General features: G+C 38.1%; 1 protein-coding gene across 3 annotated transcripts in view; it reads left to right on the top strand.

Annotated features, from left to right (window-relative positions):
• The window catches only part of SLC44A1 (solute carrier family 44 member 1), a 214,737-nt gene that overhangs the window by 28,065 nt on the left and 165,348 nt on the right, over positions 1-21,324 (top strand). For all 3 annotated transcript variants that reach the window (XM_068552739.1, XM_068552738.1, XM_068552737.1), the window contains exon 2: positions 18,907-18,996. In XM_068552739.1, coding sequence (XP_068408840.1) covers positions 18,907-18,996 — 90 coding nt within the window. The remainder of the gene's footprint in view (positions 1-18,906; positions 18,997-21,324) is intronic.

Raw genomic sequence — 21,324 nt, 5'->3', positions numbered from 1 at the left:
GTCGGCAGTGCTTCTGGGTTTTCTTTCCCCCTGCAGTCTCAGTTTTGGTGTGTTCAGAAGTCTTGCCACATCATAGAAGAACAATCTTGTGAGTCGCTGGGGTGTCTGACAAGTCGAACCACTCAAAACCCTTTCATTTCAAGTGTCCTTGATCTGAGGAAGCTGCTCAGTAAATCTCTTGAACAAGTTTTCACAACCTAGCCATATGACTGCATTAAAATAAACTTCTGTGCACTGCTCACCTTCTCCCAAGTATTCCTTGAATTTGTGATGGTGAAGGCCATAACCTGGAGTCATCTTTGTCACTTCCTTCATCACACCATGCTGTGAACCTTATTCAGTCACTCCGCAAATAGTTATTGAGCGAGAGCTATTCTAGGTACTGGGGATGCCGCAGAGAACATCAGGCTTCTTTTCTAGTGGACAGGGCAGGTACAGAAATAAGTAAAATACATAGTTTTAGCAGATGAAGATACATTCTGCTGTGGAGAAAATTAAGTTAGGGAAGGGGGATAGGGAGTGTGTGTGTATTTGCAGTTTACAATATGGTGGTCAAGAAAAGCCTCTCTGTGGTGATGGTGTTTGAGCAAAAACCTGAAGGAAGTGAGGGGCAAGCCACCTTGATTACTTAGGAGAGGAGCGTTCTAGGCAGAGGGAACAGCAAGTGCATAAGTCAGGAGATGGAAGCAGGCCTGAGAGGCTGGAGAGGCTACAAGGCCAGAGTGGTTGGAGCAGTGTGTGGAGGGAAGGGAACAGGTCAGAGGTTGTTGGTGCCAGAGCGACTCGGGTCTTGTAGGCCATTCTAAAAACTTTGGCTTTTGCTCTGAGTGAGGTTGGAAGACATTGCGGGCTTTTGAGCAGAGGAATAACGTGATCTGGCTTTCCGAGGAAAAGGGCCTCATCTTATTGAAACTGGTGTTGAGGGGACAAGGATAGAAGCAGAGAGAAATCTATTGCAGTAACTCAGGTGAGAGATAGTGGTGGTAGCTGTGGAGATGTGAGGACACATGGTCAGATTCTGGACATGGTTGGAAGGTTGAGACAGCAGCATTTCGTGATGAATGGGGCATATGGCATGAGGAAGAAAGGCCATAATGAGGCTTTTAGTCTGAACGCCTGAGAAGGTGGAATTACTGTTTACAGAGAAGGGGAAGGCTGTTGGTGGAGCAGATTGTGCAGGAGAATATCAGGAGTTTGGTGACAGATGTTCACTGTAAATGGGACAGTGGAGCCTGAGTGTGGCCAGCCTCTTCACGTGAATATACTTCAGAAATTTGCACACCCCCTCTCTTCACTGCAGGTACTCCATCTATGAAAAATGATTTAAACTTTTTAATACTTAACTCAATTATCTTAGATTCCTTGATGGCAGGTACTTCGTGTCTATTAGCTGCCTGGGTTAAAAAAAAAAAATCTCAAATCTCAAGTGGGCTGCACTGTGATACGCGGGTTGCATTAGACCCGATGGTTCTAGGAGGAATGCAGATGTTTCTCTGCCACCCCCAGGTTCCAGGTGAACCTGGAAAATATGAGAAAGCAAAAACAGCAAGATTAAACCCTCAACAACAATTTAAAAATAAAATAAACTCATGTTGTGCAAATTCAGGTGCTAAAAACAACAGGGCTGATGGAGAAATAGAGTTGGGACAGAACACTTAAAACTAAGGAATTTTGTAACCAAGTATAGTCCTAATAGAAGTACAAAGGGAAACAAACAAACAAACAAAAAACCCAGCACAGTTTACTGGTGTTTGCATCCAGTATCACAGTCAGAAAAACCCTGTAGCCTTCAACCCTGGAGCTTAGTGCTCTCTTCTTTGAGAAGTAGGTCTTGTAGGATATTTCCTTCTGTCAGAGACCTTTTCATCAGAATTAAATATCTGGTCCAGGACAGAGCCTTCTTAATTAATCCATTGTTTTAATACAGGGAGCAATGTCTCTGCAGCTTTTTCAGCTGTATTTGCACCTTTGCCAGGTAGCTTAAAAGAAGGAAAGTGTAATGATTTTTTCGAAGCCACTAAATCAGCCATCATTTAAAAGTAAGTCACTTCTGTAGATTTTTTTAGCTTTTTTCCCCTGCTGAAGGTCTTAGATTGCTAAAGCTTTCTCTTAATAATCATGAGGAAACTTGAGTGTGGCTACTTGGAAACATTAACATGCTGGGGAAAATTGCACGTGAGCCAAAGTGACTTCTCCATTATACTGACATCATTCATCTATTTGCCAGTTGTGTGTGAGGTAATGCATGTCAAAGAAACACATTTTTTGCAGAACAGACCGTACTACTGACCTAGGATGCCTTATAGCTGACATACACACCAGGACCAAACTCAGACCTACCTCCCTATTGGATAGTCTAGAATTTTTCTGTTTCAAATAGGAAGTTGGTAAGAAAAACCCTAAAATTATCTCAGTGGTATGCTCAGAAACATGTGAAAGTTCAAAGTCTCCTCCTTTATAAAGCTATTTTAAAGCTAGGAGGTAAAGACTACAGCTTTAATAAGATCCACTGCCTTGAACCAACAGCCAATATTATACTTGACAGTGACACACTAGAGGATTTTCTCTTTACTTTGGGAGCACATAAGCAAGCCTTCTATCACTATTAGCATTGTTCTAGAAGTTCTGACTGATGCAATAAACCACAAAACAAAAATAAGTATAATGATCAGAAAGGAGACAACATAACAAAACCCAAGAAAATCACCTAAAATTATTAATAAGGGCTATATTTGGTAAGTATACAAAAATCAGTAGCTTTCCCAAGTGTCAACAATAACCAGTTGGAAACATATAATGGGAAAAATATCCCATTCACCTTAGTAACAACCAATACAAAATACCTAGAAATAAGCCTAACAAGAAATATGTGTGATCAAAATGAAGAAAACTATAAAACTTTTCTTGAGATTTATAAGATAAAACTTGAACTGGAGGAATGTACTTTGTTCCTGGAGGCAAAAAATGGAATATTGACATGATGTCGTTTTTTTCCCAATTAATTTATAAAGTTAACATGGTCTGAGTTAAAAATACATATATTTTTAGAGGAGCTTGGCAAAGCAGTAAACATAAAGGAGAGACCAATATCTGATAAAAAAAGCTGTAGCAATCAGTAATGTGTTACAGTTTAGCAGAGTGGCAGTGAGTTTAGGTGTTGGAGGGAAAGTATTTGGATTTCAGTTTTGCCGCTTACCAGACATGTGACCATAGCTCAGTGACTTAATCTCTCCAAGCATGAGTTTCCTCATCTGTAAAGTGTGAGATTAAATGAGATAATGTAATTAAAGAACTGAGCAAATTCTGGTACATGGAAGTACTCAAAAAATGTTAGCTACTATTGTTTTGTTGTTGACACAAGAGTAAAATAGGTCAATGGAAGAGTGTAAATGTAAGACCGTAGTGTAAACAAGGATTTATTATTTGTTAAAGGAGCCATTTTGAATCAACAATTGATTAGCTATGATATTTAGTTAAAAGGTTTTGGATAACTCATACATCAAAGTTAATTTCATGAAACCATAAACAAGTAGAAGAAAACAATATTTATCAAATAATTGAAGAGTTTAAAAGCAGTGAGAAAAGGTCCAAAGTCAAATTTATTTGGCTATGTGAAAACTTATTTCTATATAAAAGAAAAACTCAAATTAGACGACAAACTGAGGCACAAGCAGTGGTGTACTGGTTAATGTTTAACAATCAGCTCTGCAAGGGAAGAAAGAAAATGCCCAGATTTGTCACATTTGCTGATTTCCACCATATAAATACTCCCAGCAGGCTACCAACATGAAGCGGGTGAGCAGGAGTTGGGAAGAGATGTGCTTTGCTGGTGCTCGGGAGCTGGTGCACGCCGGCTGCAGCAGCCCGTACACAGACGTGCCAGAGCATGCTGAGAAACCACCTGGAGATCAACCTCAGGCCAGAGCACATTTCTGCTTGAAGCTCCCTTCCCCAGGAGGCACACAATAGAGACAATTGGGAATAAACATCCACTGTATTGTACCGTGGAGGGTTTCTTGAGCTGGACTTGCCCCAGCACGGGGTGCTGGACCTGCGAAGGATCTCTGGGGTGGAAAGATCCCAGTGGGGTGGTTGGGACCTACTCTAGAAGTAGCCCCTTTGGGGCCAAATCATACAATGGCTGAGGACTAAGGGGAGAGGTGTTACTAGCCAAACGCTTGGCAGAAAAAGAAGAGTTGGACCAGAGCAGAGGGTGTTTTCCCCTTGATTTCTTCTTCTAAAGCCCATGATACTCTTGGCAGTGGTGCATGTGTTTTGCTGTCTCTGCATATTTATATTCTCATCTCTGTTTTTCATTCTCCCTTTGATACTGTTCAATTACTATGACAGTTTTCATAAGTGAAAGCACAAAATCTTGTGTCTAGACAGTGATAAGGTGACCTAAGTGATATTTATAGTACACCAGCAGGCCAAAGATGGGTCTCATTGTGGCCAAGGAGCCATGGTATTGTCAGGATTGGAAGCAGCTAAGTATGGAGCCTTGGAGTCCTATCTCATGTTTGTTGGATGGAGGGATTCTATCAGGGGCTTGCACTTTTATTCCACAACGGATTACTAGCTGGTCATTTTGTAACCCAGTCTTAAATGTACCATCTTAGAATAGGTTGTTTCTTTGTGATCATATCTGTAGTTCTAACAGAAGATTGGTTTATTATAAGGTCGACTTTGTGTAAAGAAGCAGGATTTAACTGGATTTCAGAGAAGTGGCTATCTACTGAAGATGGGAGCAGTGTTGTTAGAAGTTGTATAGTTGTTTGAAGCCTGTGATTGAGAATCATTGCTTTGGGCAGTACAGAAAGAACCAATTGACATAGAGATGGGAATAAAGGTGTGGAGAGAGAGAAAAAAAAGTAGTTACTCTTAAGGGGTTAATAAATAATTAATCTTAAGAGAAAAGTAGCTTTAACAACCACATAGAGGACTGACTGATGGGAAAGATAGTTTGCCAGAACTGGATACAAACCAGTTAAGATATAAATGACGTCTGCCTGAGCTTGAGACTTGGCTTTGGAGGTGGACAAAAATGGTTTCTTATGAGTGGGATATTTTAATGACTCATTGGGCATGGAGATTTACAGATGCTCATGTTTTCAGAGCATTTATTTATTCAAGGTTGGTCCATTAACATTCATTATTCTTGGTTGATTTTCTTTTTTTTAAGAGCAAGTTTAGTATCTGTCATTTATAGGGCTATTAATTTGATGATTCAGTGTTCCTCCTCACTTATTTGGATGTTTCTAGTCTTTGTGTGAGTTTTCTTTAATCACTTTAGGTCTTTAACTGGTTTTCATTAATTCTGCTTCTCCTGGAAACCTTTGCTGATTGTGAAACCATTGTATCTCAGGATTGGAAGGGACTGCAGTAGTCTTCTAATCCAACAGTTAATTTAATGCTTGATTCCCTTGTATTTGTTCTTTTCCATTTCAGACTTAAATAACTGATATCTTGATTTTGAGTAGTTGGATTTACCTAGAAGTAGGATTTGGGGGCTTCGTGACAGCATAGCGTTAACAGACCCAGTAGTCATTTGGAGATAACCAATTGGCCATACTTTGGGGTGGCTGAGGGCCAGCTGGTTATCTGATGATGAAATAGTGGCACCATCCAGTGGCTACTACTACAGGGTACTCCGACCTTTAATTTTAACCCCCCGGCTGAGGATGGGAATGTAGTTGGATTTAGGATCCAGACTCTAGGGCCAGGCTAAACCTAGGACTCTCATGCTCCTAGGGCTTTCTCCATGATTCTGATCTATTCACTCACAGGGAGAGGGTGTTGGTTGGTGGTAGGATAGAACCAGCCTCTTTTCTTTCAAAGTTAGTTGGCTAAGGCCAGTCTGCAGTTCAAGGAGCTGCCTATTTGTAAATTATGCTGAAATGCTGGGAAACATTCTCTAGACGGATTCTAAATTATAGTTCTTTAATATTTTCTGCTTATAGAATTTGAATGCAGGGTCCTTGGTGTAGTTCAGGTTTTACCAGGCTGAACCTGGAAGCTTGGCCAAGTATTGTTTTTAGAATTCACCAAGCCCTGGGGCTTTAGAGGCTCAGAAACTTGATTTTGCTAGTACATTAAGAGTAGATCCTTTCGTTAATAGTAGATTCATGTAAACCAAAGTCTTAAGAGACGTGCATCGACTCAGGAGGCTAATTTATTAAACTGACATACAAACCAGAAGATTTTGTCAGCTTAGCTAGTATTAAGGTAAAGCCAAATTATTATTTAAGAAGTATCATATTTATTCCTAATAGAAAAGTAGTGTGGTTATTAAAAAATCCAATCCACATATGGACATGTATAAGTAGAGAGTCCTTTTTGACCCCACCTCATGAGATAACAATTGTTCACAGCTTAGTCTATATACATTCTTCCCGACTCTCTGCATATGCAATAACCTCTATTGCTCCACTGCTTTATTTTCTATAGCTCTGTAGTTATGTTATGCACACTGCTTGTCAACTTGTGGGAAGCCAGAGGACAGTGAGGAGGTCGCCTAACGTCACGGAATCAGATGAAGGGGAATAGGCTGGATGACTCACAGCACAGCAGCTCAGTATCCTGAATTGTCTATTCAGCATTCTAGAGTCTGCTGCCCTGGTACCCCTTCCCCAAGACAGTTTGGCAGGACAGTGTCAATGTGTATCTTTTAGACCGTTATTTCTCAGTGTAACTGGCCAATTACAAATCCTGGCACCTAAGAGGTGCTAAATAAATAGTAGCTTTGTGTGTACCTTCCCTGTCTGGTCCCTTTTTTCTGACAAGTGCATTCTTTCTGTAGCTGTGTTTATACCACAGTCTAGTTTTTGCCTTGGTGTGTGTGTTCTTTGGTCTCTTCAAAAGATGACTTTCCTCTCTCTGCTTGGTCTATTTTACCTTTTATTTCAGTTTTCTGCAACCTTGTTTCTCTTTTCCCCTTATGCTACCTACAGAGGAATTGAACTATTACATGAAAATCAGCACTTTATCTAGTAATTCTTGTAACTTCTGATTTCTCAGAAAAATGTTTTCTTTCATCAGATTTCATTGTTATCCAACTCTTTACCTTAGTTAAATTATTCTGCTTTTATCTTGTCTATCTAATGGAACTGTATTAAAAGTGTTCGTATGGAGTCTATCATGAAATCAGTAGAACTCCATATGTGAGTGGCCAGAATGACCCCCTTTTCGCATGATTTTTCTCATACATATAACAACTTTATTGAGATGTAATTCATATACCATACAATTTACCCATCTAAAGTGTACTATTCAGTGGTTTTGAGTATGTTCGCCGAGGTTTGATCATCACTACAGTCAATTTTAGAACATTTTCATCATCCCCCAAAGAAACCCCATAACCATTAGCAGTTATTCCCCATTTCCCCTTAACTCCCACCCAATCGTAGGCAAACACTAATCTATTTTCTGTTTCTACAGATTTACCTATTCTGGACATTTCATATAAATAGAATTATATAATATGTCCACTTTGGCTTCTTTCACTTATAAAGTTTTCAAGGTTCATCCATGTTGTAGTATTGTATCACTACTTCATTCCTTTTTATTCCAAAATGTATATTCCATGCTATGGACCTACCACATTGTATGTATCTGTTCATCAGTTGATGGGCATTTGTATGTGCTTTCCTAATAGCAAAGTAGCATTTTAAGTACTATTACTCTTGAAATCCAAACAAGTGTTATGCAAAATATAGATGGAAGTTACAGAAGGCTAGGAGGAAACAACAGTTTGTTTCCACCTGTTAAACACCACTGCAGGTGTTTTCTTCAAATATCAACAGTAATATTTGGACATTTGGAAATTATTTTTGAAATCAAAATACAAAATACGTTAATAATATCTTATTCTTGGTTATGTCCTATAATTTTCCTGTAAGAAGAAATATTAACCATGCAAAACATCAGTTTAGATAAAATAAGCCACAGAATTTACTATAGTATTTTTGCTGTGCATTTGACCCTTGAACAACATGGGTTTGAACTGCGTGGGTCCACTTATTTGCAGATTTTTTTCAACAGTAGATACCACAGTTCTACACGATCCATGGGTGGTTGAATTCTCAGGTGCAGAACCTCGGATAGGGATCCACATAACCTCACATATGGATCCACGTAACCACAGATATGGGGGGGCTGACTATAAAGTTATATGCAGATTTTTGGCTACATGAGGATAGGTGTCCCTGACCTATGCATTGTTCAAGGGTCAACAGTAATTCTTATGCCTCTCATTTTCCTCCTCCCTTCTAACACCCATCTATCCACAGTGTCCATACAGGACAAATATTTTTTTAATTTTTAAAAATTTTTAATTTTTTTTATTGACATGTAGTTAATTTACAATGTTGTCTTAATTTCTGCTGTACAGCAAAGTGACTCAGTTATACATATTCTTTTTTATATTCTTTTCCATTATGGTTTATCACAGGGTATTGAATATAGTTCCCTGTGCTATACAGTAGGACCTTGTTGTTTATCCATTCTATATGTAATAGTTTGCATCTGCTAATCCCAAACTCCCAGTCCATTCCACCCCTCCCCACCCTTGGCAACCACAAATCTGTTCCTTATGTCCACACAGGATGTGTTAACCATAGTAAGCAAGGCAGAGCGGGGTGATCATGGGCCTTAGGGCCCAACTACCTGCTTCACATCCCTGCTTTTTTAGTGCTTATTGGCTGTATGACTTGGGCAATTTACTTAACCCCTCTTTGTCTAGTTTCGTCATCAGAAAACTGGGAATAATATAATAGGATCGACCTTATTGGCTTGTTGTGAAAATTAAATGAGTTAGTATGGGTAAAGTGTCTGGCACATGGCTTATGCTCACTGATACTAGCTATAGTCTGCATTTAGTGTTACAGTCATTAAGTACTCCAGATGAAACAGATTATTTTGGTAATCTTCTTAAGGTTGATCCATGACCTTTTTCTACCTTCAATAAACATACATTTTTGTCTATCATTTCAGCAACCCTCACATGTGAACTCAGATGAATTGTTTATGTATAGAAGGGAGGAGAGAGAAGGTAAAACCTAGAGATGAGGAAGGTAAATTAGCAAGAGGAGAACAGTAGAAAGGTGAAAGTAAACTAATGGGCTCTCGGAGTTCCAGCCTAGTTCTTTTCAGGTGGAACAATTATTTATTGAATGCATGGACTTTTTTTTTTTTATAATTTGGTTAACTGTGGTTTTAGGATTGATGTTTTCTTCAACTCCCTTTAAAAATTTATGATATAAGAAGTCATTTCAGTTGCTCTTATTGTGTTATCATTTGAAAGTTACTATTTGTTTCTTATGTTTATCTCGATTATCTATAAAACTGTGCACTCAATTTCTCCCGGTTGTATTTCCTTTACAACTCATTTTTCACTTTCCAAGCACACATTTTAGAATGTATACAATATGGGAGCAGTTTTAAAATGTTTGAGATGATTGTTTGCAAGAATTCACTTTTTTTTTTTTTTTTTTAAATAAAGTTGGGCTTATACTTTTTTTAAAAAAATTAATTAATTAATTAATTTATGGCTGTGTTGGGTCTTCGTTTCTGTGCGAGGGCTTCCTCTAGTTGCGGCAAGCGGGGGCCACTCTTCATCGCGGTGCGCGGGCCTCTCACTATCGTGGCCTCTCTTGTCGCGGAGCACAGGCTCCAGTCGCGCAGGCTCAGCAGCTGTGGCTCACGGGCCTAGTCGCTCCGCGGCATGTGGGATCCTCCCAGACCAGGGCTCGAACCCGTGTCCCCTGCACTGGCAGGCAGACTCCCAACCACTGCGCCACCAGGGAAGCCCCTCTTTGGGTTTTTTAAATGCATCACCAAATTACTTTCCAAAGTGTCGAACCAATGTACATTGCGTTCAGTTTCAGCATAGTCTTTTTTTTTTTTTTAATTGAAGTATAGTTGATGTACAATATTAAATATTACAGGTGTACAATATAGTGATTCACAATTTTTAAAGGTTGTACTCCATTTATAGTTACTGTAAAATGTTGGCTGTATTCCCTGTGTTGTACAATATATACTTGTAGCTTATTTTATACCTAACGGTTGGTTCCTCTTAATCCCCTACCCCTATATTGCCCCTCCCCTGTCCCTCTCCCCACGGGTAACCACTAGTTTGTTCTCTATATCTGTGAGTCTGCTTCTTTTTTGTTATGTTCACTAGTTTGTTGTATTTTTTTAGATTCCACATATAAGTGATATCAGTATCTGTCTTTCTCTGTCTGATTTATTTCACTTAGCATTAATACCCTCCATGTCCATCCATGTTTTTGCAAATGGCAAGGTTTCATTCTTTTTTATGAGTTTCAGCATAGTCTTAAACAGTGCTACCAGCCTTTACTTCTGAAAGTGTTTTTCAGTGGGAGCATCAATCCTAACCATGAACCCTTATGCTCTGGTTTCCAGAAATGTATTGTGAGAGAGGTTGGCACTGTCTGTATTCACGTCTCCCAGTCAGTGTGTGACCAGATACATTTTGGAGAGTCTCACAATAAGGTCTCAGAGAAGTCCTGCTCAAAAGACTAGATTTCATTAACTAGCATTTCCAAAACCTAGTTAAATCTGGAATTTATTTTTCTTATAGAACCTACTGACCAACATCTTTGGGAAATGTTATACTTTACAATATCTGTGGGAAAAGAAGCCAGCCTGTGATGCAATAGAATGCTTTTTAAGGAAATGGTCTCATGCAGGAGAGGCAGTGAGGATGTTTGCTCTAACATCATGCTACTTGAATGGTAAAAGACCTCCCCTTATTCATTCATCCATTAAATAAATTTGCTGAGAGCCTATTATGTGCCAGACACTGTTCATCTACTGGGGATATAGCAGTGAATAAAACCCAACAAGTCCCTGCCCGAAGTAGGCAGTAAGGTAGGAAGAATGGCCATTATATGTTCAACCACTTAGGGCAAGATTCTAGTTTCATGTGGAATAGGCTTTCACTTGAAGAATATTAAGTACTTACTGATCCCTGATTTAAACAAAAAATAGAAACATTATCCTTACCCTCAAAAAGTTCGTAATCTACTGGGGAAGCAAATAATTATAATGTGAAATAATAATTATGGTGATGGTGGTGTGTACATAGTGTGTTATAGGAACACAAAAGAAAGGAATGTAATCTATATTTTTATAAATTATTTAACTGTAATAAGTATTTGTTCCCTTGAGAGTTCTTGGGCACAGCCACAGAACTGAACATATATTTATTTCTGTGCACAATTGCTATGGACTGAAAACTCTTCATTGGCAAAGATGAGATCTAATTTTGATTTAAGACATAAATTTACTCTTTCCACTCACCTATTAGCTATATATATGATCAGTGTAGTCTTCATGTTTCTTCTCCGTAAGTCATCATAGTCTTCATAAGTCAGTTCTTAGCCATTCCATCAAGGAAAGGAAGCAAGATTGGAATGATAATCCTCTTTTGAGTACCTATGAATTCCTGCTTTAAAAGAAAGGGTTACAGTATAGCAAGAAAAGTCAGTAAATCCATTAGCTATATGGAAACTGGCTGTACTGTAGCAGGTTGGAGGTGCAAAGTACAATTCTGGTGCTTTCGGTCTGCCCTTGGTGTCACCAAGTACTGAAGATGTTCTGACACTTGTAGGATGTGATGGGGGGAATGAAGCCCATGAAAACTGTATAATTAGAATAAAACCAAATAGTAATTTTAAATTAAAAACATTGCTTACAGATGATTCAGAAGAAAGGCAAGTTAGAAATACTATTAGAGCATTACAGACAAGGCTTATCTGTATAACTTTGATCGTGTTTCATTGGTCATGGAGGTAAAAGATGCTATTAGCTATGTTGCAGGACAGGAGGAACGTGGCCTCTGCCCAGTAATTATCATGTGCTTGTGTGCAAGAAAGACAGCCCCTGAGAAGTCTGATGGAAGAAGGACAACTCTAACAGACCCACAGTTATTTTTTTTTAGGGCTTTCAGGGAAAGAATGAAGTCATTGGCAACATATCTCCCATGATCTTTCTGTCACTGTGTAAATACATAACTTAGAGCAGCTCTAGTTGCCATTTCCCCCTTTTTCCTTAAATAGATGAATGTTTGTGATTTAGCATAAAGTTCATGAACTAAGAAAAGCAGTTGGACACAGATGCCTGTATCTTTCCACTCAATGTATCTTATTACCTTTAACTGCCTGTTAAAATCACAGCACTTATTTTTACCTTTCAAATATGAATTGCCATCACCAAGCTTAGCAAATGAAATGGATTACTTATGGTAACTGTAAGTAGTTATGCACTCCAAATCCTTGAGAGAACTTTCCCAAAGGACAGGCAATGTCTTTCAAAATCCTATTACAAGATTTTAGTTTCAGGTGCTATGAACAGAAAGTTGAAAGCCTCCATGTTTTATTGCTACCCAACTTCATCAGGTCTGCTCACTCTATTCAAGAGTGTGGCAAAAATGATACACATCAGCTCTTTTATTTTGTTAATACTCTGCACAAATAAAAGCATTTTGGGGGACTTAATGAACCAGTATGTCCTTGGAGGGAGCTTTGAAGATTTGGAGTGTATGACTATTTGTCTTTAATATTGGAGGCTTTTGTGTAAAACAGATGGGCATGAACAAAATGAAGTCCTCACAGATAGCCCAATGCTTGCGACATATGTACTTAGATCACAAATGTCTGTAGCAGTGACCTTGGAGATGCAGTCAGTGACTGCTTTAGAGGCTTTCTAGTTGTGCCATGGAGTAGCTGGGAAATGAAAACTAAAGTAGAGCCGCTGGACAAGGTACTAGGTAAAGACAGTTGTACTAGGTAAATGACAGGGAGCCTGTAGTCCTTTAGCCCATCAGAAATTCCAATTTACAGCAACTCTGGATGTATGCGACAAGATAGTACTTAACTCAGTATTAGTAGGAATCTCACCAATGACATCAACATGAAATTATTATTCTAGTAGTTTAGTTAAATATAGCCCTGCACTAATTGTGCCAGAAAACAAAGGAAGATACGTTTTCTCTTTTCCAAAGCTGAAAGGCTCCTTTCTAACTGGAGCAGCCATAAAATGTAGTACAGAGAAATTTAATGGGTATAAAGTGAGGAAAATGGCTGATTTTTGTTTTTTTAAACCAACTTAATGTTCTGTTTGTTTACTACTAAACATTTCTGAGTGGAATAATTCTTATTTGGCGGTCAATATTTCCCCATCATAGCTAGCAAGAATTTGTAGTATGTTTTGGGCACAAAAACACATTCTATTTTAGACAACAGAGGATCACTTTTTAGCGTTTGCTTCAGAAGTTTATGAGGTAATTTCAATAAATCTTGCAAATGTTTGCTTAATGGTTCCCTATCTCTATTCCTGCAGTACTTTTTACACATCTCTATTTTGGCATCACTCACATTATCAATCCTTAGTTTGCCTCTCTTGCTAAACTAGAGCTCTGTAAGGGTAGGGGCTGTCGTACATGGCTTTGGATCTCAGGTTCTTTGTGTGGTGCTCAGTATTTATTTGAAGAACCAACAGAATGCTTAAGGGTATTACCTGAAAAATTAAGTAACTTCTTAGTATAACTGACAATACCATTTTGTTTAGCACATTTTTCATTATTTTCAAACCATGTTTACAAAAATCTGGTGTATCAAGGAAAGACTCACAGCATTAGGTAATACTGTTACTAGATTACGATAAGAATCTTTTGGGAATCTTTGTACATCTGTCTTAATTAGGAGAGAGTCATACAGACAGTATGCAGAGTATAAAAAGAGGGCAGGGAGCATTCGATCTTTGCCATTAGGTATCACCTGGATCTTCTGACTTCCTGGATTTTGGACCCCACTTGTTTCCATATTTGAGACCTAGCTGACTCTTTTTGTCTTAACTCCAGATTGTTGCTGTTGCCTCTCTGATCCTTTTATATCTTCCTGATCCAACCAGCCCTGCCTACTTCTGTGAACTAGATTCACATCTGCCAGACCTTTTCCTACCTGATTTGTTCCCTGGCTTGGCCCACCCTGCCAGCCCTATTACTGCTGATGCCCTCCAGTGATGCCTGACTTGACTAACTGATTGTAACATATCACTTGTCAAAATCTTTGTGTGTGACTATTATCTAAAAAAACAGTTACTCAACAACTGTGTGTTCATTAAGAACAACATGGGAATTTAAGACAAAACTTTTTATAGGTTTATTTCCTAAAAAAATACACACCCCTATCATATCAAATTCACCAGAAGGCCTTGGTTTTAGCTATTAGGGTTCATAGTGAATGTGAAGTCTAGGATATATATAGTTGCCTGTACTATGACTTCTGTAAGATACTATGGAAAAAAAAATTTTTTTTTAATCTATGATGTAGAAAATGTAGGAAGGAATGTGAAGATGTTAAATATTGTTCCTTCCTCACTTTAAGGATATGAATATAATACAAACATAAGGCATACATCAGCTGTGGTCTGACTTAGATTTATTTTTTATGGTCTAATACTAGCGTTAAAAATTGTAATCCTGCTTTCTAGGTTATTAATCTTGTAGAGTGTGCAAGAAGACCGTAATGTGAATGTTGTTATACACATATATTCACACCCTTATTTTTAAAATACTTTATTATGGAAAATTTCAAAACTTCATTTTACAAGTCTTTATTTCTTTGTGTATATCCAAGTTTGTCTTGTATCATATTCTTTCGGCCTGAAGAACATTAACATTTTTTGTTCTTCAGGTTTGCTGCTGATAAATTCTCTTAGGTTTTCATTGAAAAAGTCTTCATTTCTGAGAGACATTTTCTCTGAATATAGAATTCTGAGTTAATAATGTTTTTGTTTTTCTTTTTAATTCTTTCAGGATTTTAAACATGTCATTCCATGGTTTTTTGCTTTGCATAGTTTCTGATAAGAAGTTTGCTTAATCGTTGCTTCTCTGTTTATAGTGTGCCTTTTCCTCCCTCTTGCTGCCATCAAGATGATGTCTTTATATTTGGTTTTCAACATTTTGAATATAGTTTGTGTAGGATGTGTTTGTGTGTGTGTATGCAGGCATGTGTGTGTTGTAGTTATCCTGCTTGGGATTCTCTGAGCTTCTTGGATCTGTGCTTTGATTTCTTTTGTTATTTTTGGAAAATTCTCAGTCATTATTTCTTTATTCATTCCCTATGCTCCCTTTAATCTTCTTTTGGGATTCCAATTACACATATGTTAGACCGTTTGCTATTATCCTGTAGTTCTTGGATGTTCTGTTCTGGGTTTTTAATTTTCATTCTCTTTTTCTTTGTGTTTCACTTTGGATAATTTCTATTGACCTATCCTTGAATTTATCGATTCTTTCCTTGGCAGTGTCTAGTCTACTGATGAGCCAGACAAAGGCATTCTTCATCTCTGTTACCATGGTTTTTTATTTTTAGCATTTTCTTAACTCTTATAGTTTCCATCTCTCTGCTAGAGTTTGAGGACTCAGGTTTCAGTACTGAATTTTCCACTTATTTTCTTTGAACCTTGGTTTTCTCTTTTACAGAGCAGAAAAACTGGGAATATATAATAACAACTAACAGAATTGTTTTGAAGATCAAAACAATTGATCTTGGGCAAGTCAAGCAAGTCCCTTCCTTTCCTTTCCCTAGGTCATTTAAAGGCTTAGACTGTATGATTACTTTGGTCCTATTTAGTTCCTGAATTGTAAGATTCTGTGAATGGAAAGGAACCTAACATTGATTGACAGCCTTTATTAACCTCATGTAGAATTTGAGAAAGGGATAAAAATCACATTTAAAAAGTGCTTTCGCAAAACATTTTACTTTTGCTAGGTCTATGTGGATTTTAATTGGAAGAAACAGACAGCATTAAATCCAGTTACCACTTGGTTAAGTCTGTTAAAGAATCATTAAGTTCTTTCAACTGTTGGGTTTCCTGACTCGCTTGAAAAATTTCATGGCTCATAAAACATCTCTCTTTTTCTCTGTGCCTATAGGATTTTAAATTATTGGGTTGGCTCCCAAATTTTGCAGTGTGAGGAAAAACTAATGGAGGTTTTTTTGCTCTTTACTGACTAGTGCAAAATGAACGATAGTCTCATCAGATCTGGTTTTGTGGCCACAGACGTGTGTTCAAATCCTGGTTGCGCAGTTGTGAAACCTTGGTCTGATTACTTAAACTTTTGAGCCTGAGTTTCCTTAGCTGTGAAATAGGGATGATACGTACATCAGAGAGCTAATTTGAAGGTAATGTGTATAAAGCTTTGGGTATCGTGCCTAGTTAATAGTAATCAATAACTGAAAGCATTAAAAACAGTAGCTAAAATGAAAGACGCCACCATTAAGTCAACATTTTCGTAATAGAAGGGGAGAAGGTGAATTTAATATTCTTTCTGTCCTTTCAGTGGAAAGGTCCACCTGGTAAAGGGATATTTTTACAATAGCGAGAAGGTTAACTGAATAGTGAGTATTGATAAATAAGAATTATAACCAAGAATTAGTGCTTACTGTGTGACAGATGCTCATATTTAATCCTCAGAATAGCCTATGAGGTAAGCTGCCCCTCCTGGAGAAGTCTTTCTTTATCTGAGTGAGGTGACTACCTCCTTTTTTTATATTCTTCTACTCCGGGTTGTACTCTGTGACTATTTTTTATATGTAACCCCTACCCCTTCTCCACTTCTCATCCCCAGTGAAAGGTTTCCTATGTATTTGGCCCAGAAGTGGCCCACAGTAAGTTGACTGTTAAGATATTGAATCTTTGTGTTTTTCTGGTCAAAATGAAATTCTACCTTCTTTATGTTATAGGTAAAAATTTAAGCATTAAAAGCTGAATGTTGGTCTGAAGTAAAAATACGAAGAAAATAGTTGTGGATAAAGAAAATGCTCAATCAGTCTGAGACTCGTCCCCCCCACCTTCCCCTAATACATACTGTTTGTTAAGATAAACAAATATAGTATTTCAAAGTAGCCATTGCTCTGGAAATCACCTTAGAGTAAATGTAATGAATTTCAAAGATGTGTCCAAATTCTGTGTTTGTAAGTAATTTTACTATAATGGGTATTATGCAAGCTTGAAATTATTTCATACAAAGAAACATTCTTTATTCATACTATGAACAACTGTCTTCCAAAACACAGACCACAATGCATGCATTCTTATTTGAATAACACAGGGAATGATGTCAAATTATTTTTGCAGTTTTTTGGTCATTGCACAAATTTTCACAAAACTGCATTCCTGACCATAGATTTTTAGAGTTGGAAGGAACCTAAGAGATTTAATCTCACTTCTTCCTGCCACCCAGGGAGATGAAGTGTTTTATCTAAAGTCATGTAGCTAACTAATGACAGAGCCAAGGAGAGGACTGTCCTTTATCCATTTGCCATAGTGTTATATTCCTCTGGAAAACACTGCCTACTCACTTTTGCTTTTTAATGCTAGTTAGAGTCTTGGGGTGAGGTTTTTTCCATGACTAACTAGTGCTCTTTTGTTTTCTTGTGTGGGTGTCTGGGAACAAGCTATCAAGGGTGGTGGTTTCTGTTGTTGTTTGTGAAAAACTAACAGTGTATAAGACACTAAAGAAGGGAAAGGCATTTGTCTGGTTAGCATTTAGGGGTCAGGAAGGAGTGGTTGTAGCTCCAATGCTTTGCCCTCAGTGTCCATAGGCAGGTATTTTAAAGTTGAGTTTCATAACCTGGGGTCTGAATTCCCTAAACTTTTAAGAAAATTATGCAACTGTATGCTTATCTCCTAAGAAAAGAATCTGTAGCTTTCATCAGGTTGTCAAAGTTAAAAACTGTTTTAGAAGGAGAGAAAGCTAAGCAAACCTGATTAAGAACTGGGTCCCCACTCTTGAAATCTATGTACTAATTATACTAGAGGGCTCTCTTATCTCCTTATCACACCTTGTGCTGGTGACCTTTCCGACTGACAAGCCTTCTCCGGATAGCTTCCTGGATCTTGTCATGGAAGCCACTGGAGGCCCTGGCCTTCTTTTTGCAGGAACTTTTCCCATAAGTTTCCCAAGGCTACCTTCTCTCTCCCTTCTCTGCTTACTGTTTCCAGGAAAGGGTGTGAGACTCAGGGATTTTTGTTCATTAGAAAGCTCAAGAGTGTTATTTCAGTTACATTCTGGTTAAAGGGAATTTGTGAACTGACTTGAGAACTTAAGACTATCGCTGTATGCAAAAAAAAAAATGCACTCAATTCCAATCAATACTTTGCAAGTTAACTTTTAGAATGCCTTTAGTTTTTTAGTTAGGGAATCTTTGTGTTTGATCTAAAAACTCTTTACACTTTCTAAAAACAGAATGAAAATCTGTGGATGGTGGTTTAGGAGTTGCCCAGATCTGTCTGTAAAAGTGTTTTAATTTAGTTTTTTGTTCCTGAATTTTATTAGACTTAGAAGAGTCTACCCCCCAATAGGAATTCATAATTAATGAGCTTCCTTCCTAGATGAGAACATGTAGAAAGCACGTTCTACATTTTTAAGTCTAGCATCTGGACACACAAAGAAAAAGCTACCACCAGGATTGATGTTGGAAGAATTCGTTTGTTTATTAATTTAAAAAAGCCCTTACTGAGTATACACCATGAACCCTCAAGCATCACGTTAGACTCTGGGAAATGAGAAGTGGTCTCTTCCCTTGCAAAGCTCATGCTCTGCTAGGGGCACAGCTCAATCAATAATAATTCAGCATGCTAACTGCTCTAATAGAGGTACCAAAAAAGCATTGGAATCAATCCTGGCCAGGAAGAGAGGTGGGTGTTAGGGTAAAATTCACAGAAAGGTGACACATATTTGAGGTTCCTATTGAACTCAAAGGTTCAATAGGAATTTGTCAGGAAAAGAAGGGATCTAGGTATCGATGGTGTATTTGCGCCTTCCTAACTTTAACTAAAATTCACATTTACCACTCTCTTTGTGTTTTCAATTAGAGCTCCAAACGAGAATGGAAGCCACTGGAGGACCGTAGCTGCACAGACATACCGTGGCTGCTGCTTTTTATCCTGTTCTGCATTGGGATGGTAAGAAACTCACAGATCCTCAGAACCTGAACTCATGATCCGAGGGGATGATGGGGAGTTAGTTTAAAGAGGGAACTTGTTATTTATTATTTATTTATTTATATTTGTAAATAAATAAATAACCCCTCTTGAATTGCTTATACCTGGAAATCCTAGGATACCATTGAAGCAGGTTATTTTTCCCCATACAGTTAAGTGGTATTTGGTACCCCTTGACTGTTTTTTTTTTTTTTTTTTTTGGTTTGCATGAAAACTGTGATCAGAATTAAGGAATAATTGAAACTCTATCTCTTTGACTAGCCCATTTCAGAAAGCCACGTCATTTGACCAAAATATCCGTGAACTATGATCTTGATGGGGTGGTGAGCAGAGCAATGGTCATGGAGTCGAGTCCTGAGTATTTATCCAACCCAGTCACACAAACCTGATGGTTATTTTTGTGCCATTCAGTTTCCTTTCTGGGACTTGGTGTCCTTTTCTATAAAATTAGAGGTTTTGCTAGATGATATCTACAATGGTTCCAGTTCTGACATTTTTTAGTTCTTCCTAGAAGGAGGCTGGTTTCTCCCTGCTTCTTCCTCCTTCGACCCATACTAGGCTCCTGCTGCCTGCTGTGTCTACTGTAATAAGTGGCATCTCTCAGTCAGAGGTCACGGGAGCTGGTGATTTTCCAGTGGGTATGGAGGATGGAGGAGCAGAGTGCAAAGTGCTGGGGCTGTGCTTACTCAGATTGCATCCCCGCTCTACCCTGCAGGAGTTTCCACACAGGGTTCAGGGACTTTAGTGTCAACTGCCAGTGTGCTGGGCTGGAAAAAAGGTAGAAAGCAGCTGTTTTAGAGCTAGCCGATATTTCGAGCTAGCAAGGACTTAGAAATCCTCAGCTGGGGCATCACCCTCATTATATACGTTAAGAACATCAGACCCCAGAGATGATAATGACCATCCCAAGGCCACACTGTTAGTGAATGGCAGAGCTGGGAACAGAGCCCCAGGACTCTTTACCTTCCAGGTCAGTGCTCTTTTCTGCCACTTAGTTTCCTCTCCCTTGAGGGGATCAGGGGATCACGCAGACAGTATTGTTCTCTCTTTCCTTAGTCTTTGCAGCTGGAAACAAAATTATGCTACCTCAGGTACCCTTTTTTTTTTTCACTCAAGTGTGAGTGTATTTAACCTCCTTTTTCCCATACCTTTTTTTTTTTTTTTTTAGGAATCTTGTTATTTTTTATTTATTACTACTTTTTAGGTAATCTTATTCTGTGTCTCTCTGCGGCTGCCCACCTCGAAAATGTCATTTGAGAAACACAGAACAACCCTATTCATGGCTAATGGGCATAAGTGTAGGCACCAGTCCAGCTCCTGAATCAAGGAAAAGAAAGCAGTGAACTCTGATGAGATATAATAAATCCAGTAAAATAAAGAGTGTTAGTTTTAAAGATAATAGACAGCTCAGTTTCATCAAATCTAGGATATTTAGAAAACATCAAAATACCCATTTCCTAACTTAGGACTTGTAAGATGTTGTTCAAGAGTCTACTTAGTTTAATGGAGTCGCAACTGAAATGCAGCATCAGAGTGTGGAGAACATTCTTTGCTAACAGAACTAGTCCACAAGCTCTCCCCACCCCCGAATTTCACCCTGGGACAAATAGCAGCTGACCTTTCAAAATTATGTTTATAAAAATATGTACCTGCCACCCGAGGTGCTTTTGATTTTCTGTGCTAAAATAGCTCAGGAAAGTGCAATCATTAATGTTAATAGGCTGATTTGGGAGTGACCAGAGAGTAAGGAGCTATTTGTTTACTGAAACGTTGTAATGCAATGGTAATTAATATAATGCTAATTTCAGTGTGATGGTAATTAAGACCCACTGTGTGTACTTTTAAATGCAGGTGTAGCATTATTTGTTTTGGAATGATTCTTTTTATGGATTACCATCTTGGAGCTGAGCTAACATCAAATTTTTCCATGTGGAAACTGGAGAAATCTCAAAGTTCTGTTGCACACCTTACTGGCACAACAATAGACCAAAGTTTTTTTTTGGTCTTCTGAGTATGCGTTTTGTATGTTTTTTAAAAGTTGTATTTTGTTTTTGCCTTTGGATTTCATTCTATAGTACCTTTAAGAGAAACATTCAACAAATATTTTTTGAGGATTATCATGGGCTTGATGCTTTCATACATGTATTTATCTCACTAAATTCTCCCAGTTACACTATGAAATGGGTTTTATCCCCAGTTTACAGGCAAAGTGTAGTGAGATTAAGTATTAGCTTATCTAAGAATATACTGCTGCCCGTGAAAGGCAAAAATAGAATAGGAACCAGAACT

Source organism: Eschrichtius robustus, chromosome 10, assembly GCF_028021215.1.
Source record: "Eschrichtius robustus isolate mEscRob2 chromosome 10, mEscRob2.pri, whole genome shotgun sequence".
NCBI lineage: Eukaryota > Metazoa > Chordata > Mammalia > Artiodactyla > Eschrichtiidae > Eschrichtius > Eschrichtius robustus.
The sequence above is the reverse complement of the archived record's forward strand: the minus strand, read 5'-3'. Positions and strand labels throughout refer to the sequence as shown.